We start from the raw sequence: 13,963 nt of genomic DNA, 5'->3' as shown, positions 1-13,963 counted from the left end.
TTCGCCGCTCTGGATCCCGGGTGCGGACATGGCACCACTTGGCACACCATGCTGTGGTAGGCATCCCACATATAAAGTAGAGGAAGATGGGCACGGATGTTAGCTCAGGGCCAGTCTTCCTCAGCGAAACAGAGGAGGATTGGCAGCAGATGTTAGCTCAGGGCCAGTCTTCCTCAAAAAAAAACAACCAAACAGCAACAAAAAACTCACATTCTAAGTCTTTCACATGACCCTTGATTACATGTATTAGTATTCAGTAATTGCTCGTTTAGAGCAGTGGTTTCTCAAGCTGGGCTACACATTAGAACATCTGGGAGCTCGAACCCAGGCACCAATCCAAAGATTCCTATTTAGCTGCTTTGGCTAAGGCACAAATATTAGTATCTTTTCCTTCTTTCTTTTTTCAGTGCTAGATTCTCTCTCTTTTTATTTTGCATTTTTAAAACTTGTAAACATACAAAAAATAAAGACAATACTGTAAGAACCCCCACAAACATATCATCCAGAGTTAACAATATTTTGCCATTTTTACTTCATATATTTTTTCTTACTGAAGTATTCTAAGTAAAACACAAACTTCATGACATTCACCTTAAAATACTTTAAAATGGATCTTTAAAAAAATAAGTGCATTTTTCTTACATCATTACAATACCATTCTGACACCAAACTAAACAAAAAATAATTTGTTTCTACCATGTAATATCCAATCTATATCCAAATTTCCCTAATTGTCAAAGCTCATAACATTAAGTCAAGGATGAACCACTGACTTATAACATGTCAAATATAACTATTTTCTTTCAGTTTCTTCCACATTTCATATAAGAACATTCATTTTCTAACGAAATTCACAGAAATATCACAAAGCAAAAGAGAAAAGGCAGTTACCAAAATTTCTTATTCTTTACCTGAAAAGATCCACCTCATGAACAGTAGGTAAAATAACAGATATATGTGTGTCCGCCTAAGAGGAAAAAAAGAAAAAAGAGAAGACGTCATTAAAATTTACAGAAATTGATTTTTAAAATATGCCTATCTTTCTCATGATTATTAAGCCACGCTGCCCTGTGTATCTTTTAAGATTCTCTTCCTCCAAGAGCATCCACAAAGAGAACGGGTCTTACTCGTCTCCTCTAAGACAGCAAAAGGTGAAGGATAACACAGATGCCATAGATAAAGCATTAGTCCAACAGTCAGATGTTAGATTAACTCACAACTGCATGAAATACTACCATACTACTACTTGACATATATATTAGGCAAAATTAGTTTACCTACTGCTCTCCACTTTCATTCAATTCAAAGACCAATGGAAGCGCTAATACACCAGTCAAAACACTTCTGGTGAAAAATTCAATCCCACCCATAAACACATATAGCTTTGGGAAAAACAAAAGGCAATCATAACTACAGAATCCTTTCGATTGTTTCCTTAAAAACAGAAGTTGGCTGACTACTTTTCTAAGATAAGAGGTTTTGTTACAATTAACCCTTGTTGAATATTTACTTTCCCCCGTCCTCACAATTACAGTATAAACTCTGAGTTCTCTTCAGTGTCTACCAGAGAAAGAAAAAGAAAAAAATCTGAGAAACATTAGGAAGTCTATTATCAATTCACTAAGAAATTATTTAATGGGATATTTCAGTAATATTCAGAAATATATCATAAGCCCAAGAAACTCTGCATTTGCTAGTTTAAAAATTCTGTTAAAAGAGACTTTATGTGCTGGATTATTCTACCGTAATACCATACTACCTGCTGAGTTAACTGCACTATTTGAGTTGTCCCAGGCTTGTCATGACATGTGGGAATCCGTACCTTAAAGAGAAAGAGAAAAAATTAACCTTGGCTACAAAAGAACGTCCTTTCTCTAATTTGCAAGTCCTACTACAATGAAAAATCAGAAGTGCTCCATTCTGCCACTAAAAAGGTATACTCAGCAATGCCTAAAAAGCCACAAAAACAAAATATTTAGGTCAGATTAAAACACTAAAGTCAGGGGCTGGCCCTGTGGCCAAGTGGTTAAGTTTGCGTGCTCTGCTTTGGCAGCCCAGGGTTTCACCAGTTCGAATCCTGGGCACAGACATGGGACTGCTCATCAAGCCATGCTGAGGTGGCATCCCACATGCCACAACTAGAAGGATCCACAACTGAAAATACACAACTATGTACCAGGGGCTTTTGGGAGAAAAAGGAAAAGTAAAGTCTTAAAAAAACAAAAAACTTAACTAATGTCATATTTATTTTTAACACAGCAGAGGGTAAGTGAACCAAGGTCTCCGTACTCCCATACACATAGAAAGCACTAACTCACTGAGAAGCACATGTGTTGAAAAACAGAAAAGGACATCAACTTCATGCCGCTCCCTGTTTATTGTTCCCATCTTTGCTTCATTAATATACACACACCCAAACACACCCTCTCAAGCTTGCCAAACTATGGGATAAGTCTCACAGGAAACCATGAGAATTCTCAACCCAGAGTTATGAGTACTACTTTTTATAATTTTCCAGGGAAAAAACAGAACAAAGATCCTACAGAAATGAGTATACCTAAACAGAGAGATTGCCGAAAATAAGTCCAACTTGAAAATGAATTGCAAAAGCACTTAGAGCACATGTCATATAAAGCCTGAGAGCAAAATGCTAATTCATTTAATAAAAATAACAACAAAACTTAATAGAGCACAACACCCTGGGATGGACCTGTTGGGTCTGACATTACACGTTAAGATCATTTAAGACTAAGAACCAATGGTTTTCCTAATTTCTTTTAATTTTTACTAATTCATACTCAATTCTACAAGTGTTCTGCAATACCACCCATCTCTGGAGGGCCATGAAGTTGCAGAATTCTAGGAGGTGGCATTTACATTCACATGTATTCTATAAGAATGACACCTTCACGCAAACTCTATAGGGTGAAATGGGACTGGTGGAACTTGGAGTTGTGTGACTAATGATTCTGTGCAACCAGATGAACTGTGGTATCTCTGTAACTCTTCACGTCAACAACAAATAAGTGAAAGCAATAACAGGACTGACTGTTACCAGGAAGCTAAAAGGCAAAACTCATGTGTGAACTTCTTAGAGCTCTTTAAAAAGGAGACAAATGAAATATAAGCTATTACCTTCATTACCACCCCCATAATAGGCAGGTGTAGTGTTTTCCCTGGCACTGGGGCAGGCCATCGATCAACATCATTACAAGCTGAAAAATATAATAAAATATTTTCTTAGTATAAGTGGAAATTAAAATATGAAAAATGGAACATTAGAACTACTTTCCATAGAGCAGGAAAAATATATTGGGATGAATGGAAGATAAAAGGTAAAAGAAAAGTGAAAGTAGTGAAAATATCTTACATTTCACCAGAAATACACCTATGTCTAGGATATAAATTGCTTAACAAATTTTTTTTTTTTTGAGGAAGATTAGCCCTGAGCTAACTACTGCCAATCCTCCTCTTTTTGCTGAGGAAGACTGGCCCTGAGCTAACATCCATGCCCATCTTCCTCCACTTTATATGTAGGACGCCTACCACAGCATGTCATGCTAAGCAGTGCCATGTCCGCACCCGGGATCCAAACCAGCGAACCCCAGGCCCCCGAGAAGTGGAACGTGAGAACTCAACCACTGCGCCACCAGGCCAGCCCCTGGTTAACAAATTTTTTGAAAGCAACAAAATAATAGGTTTAAAAGGAGTTTTCCTATTCATTTACTACTACTAAAATCAGCTACAAAAGCACACCCCCAGGCAGAGGCCTCTCTCTGTATCAAGCGACATAAGGATTTCTGTTTAGTAGTACTCTGAATCACAAATGTCAACTTGACATTTATTATTTTTCTAACAAATAGGCATCATCTACGTTACAAAAGGAGAAAATAAAAGATATAATCTTTGGTGTTAATATGTAAAGATGCCAGAAGAATAGTTTTACATCTCTTGACCACCATACAGCCTTAAAATTCTTAAGTAATTTTTTCATAAAGTCAACTTCATTTATTTTATTTTACTTTTTTGCTAAGGAAGATTCATCCCAAGCTAACATCCGCTGTCAATCTTCCTCTTTTTTTGCTTGAGGAAGATTAGCCCTGAGCTAACATCTGTGCCAATCTTCCTCTACTTTGTATGTGGGTCACTGCTTCAGCAAGGCTGACAAGTGGTGTAGGTCTGTGACCAGGATCTGAACCCATGAACCCGAGCTGCCAAAGCAGAGCACAGCAAACTTAACCACTACACCATGGGGCTGGCCCCAGAAAGCCAACTTCATTTTTATCACTCATTTCCAGTAAAATTTTTAAAGCTCAACATAAAGGTACCTAACTCAATGTTTAACTTACCTGCTTCCAAATAAGGTTCGCTCTTTTCAAAATACTCTGGTGCTATCTGTTTGAGCACGGTGTGAAAAAAATGAATGTAAGGTAGTTTGCTGATCAAAACCAAGGACTAGAGGGAAAAAGAAACAACGTTTTTTTAATTTCCTAATGATTAAAATTTATTTGTCATTTCTTACATAATCAATTACAAGCTAAATTTAGCAAAACGTGTGGATTTTGAAATCAGGCTTCTTACAATGGATGGTTAAAAGCAAACACAAAACTACAGCTGCAGAATACAAAAAGCTTAACCTTATTACTATACTTTAAGAGCATAAAGGCATATTCATAGATTTTCCTGCTCTCCAGGAAAAAGAATTTCCTATAAACAGACTAATGTCATGGATAATTTTCAAAGCCTAGCTACTACTGTCATTAGCAAAGCAATATCAGGAATTAGCCAGCTGAACTCTTCCCAGTAAGAACAAATTGTGATGCTGTTTCAAACTGAGACCTATAACTTATATTTTAGAGTTCAATGGTCAAAGTCACATATTTAGAAATTGTGACCTTATAGTTTGATCACTTCAGATATAGATTATGCTGATCTTGTTTTTTTTAAATCTATTTTTCTTGAAAACTACTTTTTACCCTTCTATCCAGTATCAACTAGTGGTCAGGGAACATTCTGGTTACAGAAGGTAAAGGCACATCTCTGTTAGCTAGGATTAAATCAGAACCAACTGATTTTTTTTTTTTTAAGAAAGAAAAGGATTATGCATTTAGAGTGGAAACAATAGTAACTAAGATGTTGCTGTAGTATATTTATTGGCTCTTCAAAAAGATACCGCAGGCTTTTGTTAGTTGTAACAATATTACAGTCTGTTTATTCTTTCCGTTATTCTAAAATGTGAAAATTAAGCAGATTCTTCTGGTTTTTGCACAGAGAAGAAAGGCAAAATTCAATAGCAGTTAAAAATCCACAGGTATCTTTAATCTTAAGAAAACAAAGATAAAATATAAATTCTAGTATGTTTACAGATAAAATATCTGTACTTAGACTGTTAAAAGACTGTTCATTCTAACAGTTTCTATTTTTCTAACCACAATATAAAAATATTTTTTATTAGTGTAAATGAAAATTACCTTCTGAAAGTAGCCTCTTTTTAGAGTTTTATCTCGAACTTGTCGGAAATACACATATCCATAAAAATAAGCAGGATCCTTCTATGAAAGAAGTGACAAATACAAAAAATACATATATTGCCATCCTTTGTTATTAATATCAGGTTCCTTTATAAACTTGAACTGAGATATCAGGTGTACACAAAGAGCTAGTTACGCTTTTCCATCAACACAGACAATACTCATGACACTAACTGCCAGAGAAAAACCTGCTAACTTGCCCAAAGATGTAATAATCACAACTAAAGCACTAAATCAGATTTTCTCCCTATAACTTACTCAGCTTATGTTCTTTATCCCTATCTGTACTAGTTAATAGAAGCTATGAAACAAATTCTATGTTTTCCGCAAAGCTATATTTAGTGTTTTTTTTTTTTTTTTAAAGATTTTATTTTTTCCTTTTTCTCCCCCACCCCCCCCCCCCCCCGGTACATAGTTGTGTATTCTTCGTTGTGGGTTCTTCTAGCTGTGGCATGTGGGACGCTGCCTCAGCGTGGTCTGATGAGCAGTGCCATGTCCGCGCCCAGGATTCGAACTAACGAAACACTGGGCCGCCTGCAGCAGAGCACGTGAACTTAACCACTCGGCCACGGGGCCAGCCCCTATTTAGTGTTTTTTTAATTCTGCCTACAATTCTGGGCTAGGGATCAGTCTTAACAAAATGAGGTATGCTAATGTATAATTTCAAGAGAGGAAATAAAAGGAGTTAAACGCCAATCTGAATCTTGCATAGCCAGTTACATTTTTACCCAATAATAATGAAACACTGGAATGTTTGTCAACATAAAATTTGAAAGGTAATTATATTCCAAAAAACTTAAGAAGTTTTTATATCCTAAGGGAATAAACTTTGACCAAGTTCCTTATCTGACTGTTATTATTTAAACAAATATTTATTGACCACCTACTTTGAACAAGGCATTGTGTTAGAGAAGATAAAAAGATGCGTTAAGATATAGTTCCTTAGGGAGACCACAATCTAAGAATGGGTAAGAAAAGGACAAAAATTATTATTATATAATAGGGGGGTGGGTACCATGAAGAAAGCACAAAGTGTTAGGAGGAGGCCAAGAGGGAAGAGATTACTTCAGTCTTATAGGAATCAGTAAAGATTTCAAGGAGGCCACTGTTTTTGAATTGGGCATTGAAGGAAGAATATGATTTAAACAAAGACAAAGACATTCCAGATTTAGAGGGCCAGGAATTTGAGCAAAAACATGCAGAGAGAGAAAAATACAAGCTATCTCAGGAAAAAGTACATAGTTCAGGGGCCGGCCCCGTGGCTGAGTGGTTAAGTTCACATGCTCCGTAGCAGGCAGCCCAGTGTTTCGTTGGTTCGAATCCTGGGCGCAGACATGGCACCGCTCGTCAGGCCACGCTGAGGCAGCGTCCCACATGCTACAATTAGAAGGACCCACAACTAAAATATACAACTATGTACCAGGGGGCTTTGGGGAGAAAAAAGAAAAAAAAAAATAAAAGATTCCTATTTAAAAAAAAAAAAAAGTACATAGTTCAGTTTGGCTAAAATACAGCACATGTAAAGAAAGGAGATGAAGTTGGAAATTGGAAAGGTAAAGGTCTTGTTTTGAAAGGCCCAAAAAGTGAGAACAAGGAAATGGTACCTATCATTAGCTCTTTATTCATTAAGCAATAGGTAGTCATTTTAGATATTATTTATTTTTTATATAATATATATGTACACTTTAGCTGGCAACACTGAGTAAGATATATTGCATTGGAAAAAACAAGAGATAGGATGTCTTTGGGCAAATTTCTTATCCTCAATAGCCCTCAGTTCCCTCATCTGCAAAAGGAACTCTCTCAGAACACCATAGGAAAGATTAATGAGATAAGGTACACATTAATACAGTGCCTAGACATGAAAAGCTCTAATAAGTAGTAACTGTTATTATCACCAGTTGAAGTAATATGTCAATAGTGATTCGCAGAAGATCATGGAAAGGAGTAAAAAGCTATAAGAGATATTTCAAAGGTAGTATCTTTGCTAACTGGAAGAGAGTTCCTGTCATTAGTGGAACCCGAGAGGTAAACTACAAATGCTGATTTTAGGCAAATGATGTCAAGTTCATATTGGATGTGCTGATACAACATCAGATAGAAATGTTCTTCAAGTTGGGGCTGGCCCCATGGCAGAGCGGTTAAGTTCTGCAGGCGGCCCAGTGTTTCGTTGGTTCGAATCCTGGGCGCGGACATGACACTGCTCGTCAAGCCACGCTGAGGCAGCGTCCCGCATGCCACAACTAGAAGGACCCACAACCAAGAATATACAACTGTGTACCGGGGGGGCTTTGGGGAGAAAAAGGAAAAAATAAAATCTTTTAAAAAAAAAAAAAGAAATGTTCTTCAAGCAATCAGAGATGTAACTGTAAAGTACCAAAGAGAAACCTACACTCTGAAATCATCTGAACTATTAAAATTGTTTTTAATAAACAATAACTGTAAAAGAAAGCTCATTAAAAAATCAGAAAGAGACAACTATAATTCTATCATAAAGAAGGTAGGGATTACCACAGAGAATCTTCAATTCTGGGTGATATTTACTGGTAGAGTACCCCCCCACTTTCACATCTAAACAAAGAGTTATTAACAAATGAAAGAAAATTACCTAAACATTCTAATCAATTTCCATAATTCACAACAGCATTACAATATGTTTCAAGAACAGTAATTTTATAAAGTCTTTCATTCACATGCCTAATCCTTATGAATCAGACACACTTAGGAAATTCAGCGGTATAATATAGTATCAAAACAAAAGCAAGCTATTTCTGAATGCTATATGAGGTACATGAGTAACTGAATTCTAAATTTTCCTCTCACACGGACATTCTTCTATTACTACTTTTCCAACCTTTAAGTAAACTGGTAAATCTTTGTCAAATTGATCCAGGAGACAATGCAGTGACACCCTCCTCCCAGAAGACTGTCGAAATCTGAAACAAAACTGGGTATCTCCAAGACAACCTAATGAAAACAAAAATGAAAGAAATTAAGGATAGCATAGTATAACATTTATTTATCTGGTTTCATCAAAGGTAGGAGCTGAAAGGGTCCTATCAAACATTTAAACCCATTCAATCATGTTTTAGAAAAGAAAAAAGAGATCCTGAGAGTTTAAGTACTTGCTCAAAGCCAACTTTGCTAGCTAGAGGCAGAGTCCTTAGTAAAACATGCATCTTAAACTCCTAAGTCCCTTTATGATTTTTCCTATTCCATTTTCCCCACATAATTAAAATTTCTTGAAAACTGTTTGCACGTAATATTGATTCACAAACATAACAATGAGCAAAAGAAGCCAAATACAAAAGAACATATATTGTTTGAATCCATTTATATAAAGTTTTTTTCAAAAAGCAGGCAAACTAAACCATAGGATTTAGGGAGGCATTAGTGGGTGATAAAACTACAAAGAAAAGAAATTCACTACTGTAAGAATCAGGACAGTGGTTACATTTGGAGGGGAGAGGAAAACAGTGTTTGAGAGGGGACATGAGGGAGCTTTTGAGGTTCTGGCAAAGTTCTATTTCTTGACCTTCAAATGTGTTTGTATAAAACATATGTTTTATATTTCACAATCAATTTTTTTTAAAAGACATAATAGGGGCCAGCCCAGTGGTGTAGTGGTTGGGTTCACGTGCTCCACTTTGGTGGTCCAGGGTTCACAGGTTCAGATCCTGGGTGCAGACCTACACACTGCTCATTAAGCCACGCTATGGGGGCATCCCACATACAAAATAGAGGAAGGCTGGCATGGATGTTAACTCAGGGATAATCTTCCTCAAGGAAAAAGAAGATTGGCAACAGATGTTAGCTCAAAGCCAATCTTTCTCATAAAAAAAAAATTGTTAAAGAAAACTGTTAAAGATATAACAGATTCAAAAAGTGCCCAAGTAACAGCCATAATATTCTAATCATTTTAATTAAAAATAAAGTTTTTAAATTTTAATCATTTTAGCAAACCCTTTTGATTTTTGTTTTTTGGTTTTTTTTGAGGAAGATTAGCCCTGAGCTAACATTGACTGTCAATCCTCCTCCTTTTGCTGAGGAAGACTGGCCCTGAGCTAACATCTGTGCCCATCTTCCTCCACCTTATATGTGAGATGCCTGCCACAGCACAGCTTGCCGAGTGGTGCCCAGTCCGCACCCAGGATCCGAATCAGCGAACCCTGGGCCGCCGAAGCGGAATGTGCGAAATTTAACCGCTGTGCCACGGGGCCGGCCCACTAGCGAACCTTTTAAAACATGTAAACTTTACCTAAACTGTCAGGCAATAATTACAAAAAAATGTAAATACTCTAAAAAGTAAGAGACACGTGAAGAAGCTTGTCACTCAAATTCTTCCCAGTTACTATATTTAGAACTAATAAGATTATATTAAATATAAAATGTGTTCAAGATGTTATTATTACTTATTACACACAAAAGTACCTATATTTCATTGGGACGAAATTCTCAAGAAAGGAAGTAGAAACTCAATAATACGTTAAAGTTTTTTAAAAGGCAAGTCAGTATGTACACCTAGATGCAATTATAAAAACTAATATTTCTTTGGTGGTGGTGGTGGAGGGAAGAAATAAAGGGAACTGGAGGGTGGGTCAATTCAGTTTCTTGTTACAACAGATAGTCTAAAAATAAGGAAAACACATGAAACCTGAGATGATGGAAAACACTCCTAACATTGTTTTAGTTCAACAGATTTATATACTGATGGCTCAATTTTTCTCTTTAGAAGACATTTAAAACTTTCTTTTTAAAAAAGAAAGAAAGAAAGACAGAAAAAATCCACCAAGGAGTACACACTAATTTCTCTGAGACACATAGTAAAATAGAACAAGAAAATGCAATGGATTTTAAGAGACGTTCAGATCTGAAAAATGTAAGGAATGCTGAGCTTTGTGGAAAGAAAGTAATAAGCTTCTATAGCCTTAAATCCCTATCCACCTGGCTCCATTCCCACATCATGGGCATGCTGTGAGACTTTTCCAGTGACCAGCTGCACTTGCAAGCTGTAGAGAATTGTTCAGAAAGCTGGTTCACCAAGTCAAAAAGGCTTTGGCCATAGTGTTTTCGTGAACTGAGGTAAATGGTTCCCATTTTACGTTTCAGAGTTCTGTCCCTTCACACACTAAAGGTTACTAAAGAAATAAAGGTCTGGCTGGACCTTTGTTCTCCATCCTGACCTCACCATTATCGTGATAAGATTGGCAACCAGATTTTGTACATTTGCCTTGTGGAAAACGATACCTAGGAATGGCAGGGCAATCCTGAACCCTACAACCTCATCAAAATTAAATCTATATTGTTAGTATGACCCATTCAGTTTGTCTATATAACAACAGACTGTAGCTCTACATAAGCAACACAATGATTACATGTGAAAGATGGCTACGATTACATGTGATCATAAGAGAAAAGTTATGATCTGCAGAAAAAGGAGCTACAATCAATAGGATTTAGTCCCAGGTCCATCAATAATTAGCCTTCCAGAAGTCACTTAACCTCAAGGTCTCAATTTCCTTGTCAACAAAAGTAAAGAGTATCATAAGATAATCACTTTCAGCAGTTATATTCAATGATTCTAAAATAAAACTCCACAACTGACCTACAATTGTACTGAATTCCAAGCATCTTACCCAATATAGTAACTAAGAAAATTAAAGATCTACAAAAATCCAAAAGGATCTAGAAGTTATGCTATGCACACCACAACCTTCTGATTATTAACATAAAAATGGGGGAAAAATTTTTAATACAAATGATTTTTTTCTTCATATAAACCAAGATATAAGGAATAACTTACACAAATTTTGAGATTAAATGACAGCTCTCCAAGAAAAACAGATCTTAACACGAGTTCTTGATCAAGAGCAAGATAAATGCTTTCCCTTGATAAAGTTGCTGTTAAGGAAACGGCAACTCTGCTCGGCTTTAGGAAAAGTTCCATTTTAATTAATCTAACATTTACTAGCCCAGAAAACAGAACTAATAATCCGACACTCTTTAAACCAAGATAATCTGTAACCTTCCTCCATCATCCTTTTCCAAATAACTAAGTTCTTACAACAAAAATCAAATAGAATCCTAGGTCAAAATTATTTTCATTATTTTGTGATAATTTCAGAAGTGATTTTTTCCCCTTGCAATATACAAGTTCAGCACTAACATTCATTGAGTGCTCACTCTGCGCCAGGAACTGTTCTAAACGCTTTAGATATATTAACTCGTTTGGTCTTCATGCTTCTCAGGTAGGTCTCATTATTATTCCTGTTTATGATGAGGAAATCAAGGCACAGAAGTGCTATTTAATCATCAAAGAAACAAATCTGCTTAACAGCAGAAACCCAAGAAATCTGATTCTGGAGCTAGTGGTCTTGACCACTACATCATACTGGTTCTTTCAAGTCAAAATGGACTTCAAAAGATTACTTCGATTTATGTGAAATATCCAGAATAGGTATGTCCATAGAGAACAGAAAGTAGATAGGTGGTTGCCTAGTACTGGGGGGATGGAGGTGGGTGGGAGGAAAATGGAGTATGGAGTTTCTTTTTGGGTGATGAAAATTTTCTAAAGCTGATTGTGGTGACAGTTGCACAACTCTGTGAATATGCTTAAAATCATTTGTATACTTTACATGAATTATCTCTCAATAAAACTGTTTGCTTTCTTTTTAATGCTATTTCACTGCCAATTGGAGCAGAGATCCAAAGCTTCTTTTCTTCACTCAGAAAATAAAAGTCCTGGTAGTGACATCAGCATCACAGCAGAGTGAGCTCTTCCCCTGGACTCTCCCCGCTAACATATAACCTAAAGGACATTCATGCACCAACAGAGGACATATACACATCACAAAAGACATCTGGGAGATCCATGCAACCATATGCCTGAAGGTGGTGGTGGGGCTGGATCCTCTGGAGGAAGTAGAAGCTGATCCATAGGAGCTCCATGGAGAGAGACAGGCTGCGGCAGTGGGAAGTGCACAGGTGAGAAGGGCGCCCCTTCACCACCTGGTACTCCAGCTGCAGAATCGTCAGGAGCATGGTGTGGTGAGCGTGGCGATGGCAGCGGGGAAAGTGTGCAGCCCCAGAGCTGTCCAGAGCTCAGTGCGGAGAGAGTGGCAGCCACGGAGGGGAAAGATCGCAGCTGAGAGAGATGCCCCAGCCCTTACCCAGTACCCCAGCCCCAGATTCATCCAAAGCATGGTGCCGAGAGTGTGGCAGCCAAGAGGGGAAAGAGTGCAGCCCAGAGAGGCATCCCCGCCTGGTACTCCAGCCCCAGAGTCATCCAGAGCACAGTGTGGAGAATGTGGCAGCCAGAGGGGAAGGTGCATAGCTGAGAGAGGCGCCCCATTCCCGCCTGGCACTCCAGCTCCAGAATCGTCCGGAGGACGGTGCAGAGTTTGTGGCAGCAGTGGCAGAGAAAGGGAAAGTGCACAGTGCTGCAATCACCCAGAGCTCCATTCAGAGAGACAAGCAGGGGCTGGGGGAAGCAAAGTACCGCTCCCCCTGCCCAGTGCTCCAGATCTGCCATTGATCAGTCACTCAGAGAGAAAAGCAGTCAGTGGCTAGAGCCCCTGCTTGTGCCGGGCCCAGAATACACAGGGCCTGATCCCCAGCCTGTGGTGGTACATGGCAGCTGTGATCTGATAAGAACACCATGAGGAAGCAAATATCTACCCCACCAAGCAGTATGAGTAGGTATATTAAAGTTCCAGTCAAGAAGGAAAGTGACAAGTACCCAGAAACCAACCCAGAAGGCAGAGAAATCCATAACCTAAACAACAAAGAATTCAAAACAGCTATTATAAAAACACTCAACAAGTTACAAGAAAACACAGAAAGACAAATTAACTTATTCAGGAGCTTCTTCACAAAGGAGATTGAAACCATAAAGAACCAATCAGAATTGCTAGAGATGAAACCCACAATGGATGAAATGAAGAAGAATCTAGATTCCCTAAATGACAGAGTTGACAATATGGAGGAGAGAATCAGCCAGTTAGAGGATAGTACTACAGAAATGCTTCCGAGGGAGGAGAAGAGAGAACTAAGACTAAAAAGAAATAAAGAAGCTCTCAGAGAAATATCTGACTCAATCAGGAAATGCAACATAAGGATTATAGGTATTCCAGAGAGGCAGGAGAGGCAGAAAGGAGCAGAGAGCTTGTTCAAAGGAATAATAGCTAAGGACTTCCCAAATCCGGGGAGGGAGCAGGAAATCCATGTGAAAGAGGCCTCCAGATCTCCTAACTTTGTCAATGTAAAAAGACCCACTCCAAGGCATATAGTAGTGAATCTGGCAAAAGTCAGGGACAAAGAAAATATACTAAGGGCAGCAAGGGAGAAGAAAATAACTCACAAAGGAACCCCTATTAGGCTTTCAGCAGATTTCTCAGCAGAAACCTTACAGGCTAGGAAAGAGTAGAAGGATA

At 37.9% G+C, this 13,963-nt stretch overlaps 1 protein-coding gene across 3 annotated transcripts in view; it reads right to left on the bottom strand.

Annotated features, from left to right (window-relative positions):
* The window catches only part of DENND6A (DENN domain containing 6A), a 60,732-nt gene that overhangs the window by 23,585 nt on the left and 23,184 nt on the right, over nucleotides 1–13,963 (bottom strand). For 2 of the 3 annotated variants that reach the window (XM_046683683.1, XM_046683699.1), the window contains 6 exons: nucleotides 8,386–8,498; nucleotides 5,472–5,552; nucleotides 4,350–4,455; nucleotides 3,136–3,215; nucleotides 1,760–1,822; nucleotides 912–967 (listed from right to left, as the gene is read on the bottom strand). In XM_046683683.1, coding sequence (XP_046539639.1) covers nucleotides 912–967; nucleotides 1,760–1,822; nucleotides 3,136–3,215; nucleotides 4,350–4,455; nucleotides 5,472–5,552; nucleotides 8,386–8,498 — 499 coding nt within the window. The remainder of the gene's footprint in view (nucleotides 1–911; nucleotides 968–1,759; nucleotides 1,823–3,135; nucleotides 3,216–4,349; nucleotides 4,456–5,471; nucleotides 5,553–8,385; nucleotides 8,499–13,963) is intronic. The other variant, XM_046683689.1, reaches the window with a different exon arrangement.

This window comes from Equus quagga, chromosome 1 (genome assembly GCF_021613505.1).
Source record: "Equus quagga isolate Etosha38 chromosome 1, UCLA_HA_Equagga_1.0, whole genome shotgun sequence".
In the NCBI taxonomy this organism is placed as follows: domain Eukaryota; kingdom Metazoa; phylum Chordata; class Mammalia; order Perissodactyla; family Equidae; genus Equus; species Equus quagga.
The sequence above is the reverse complement of the archived record's forward strand: the minus strand, read 5'-3'. Positions and strand labels throughout refer to the sequence as shown.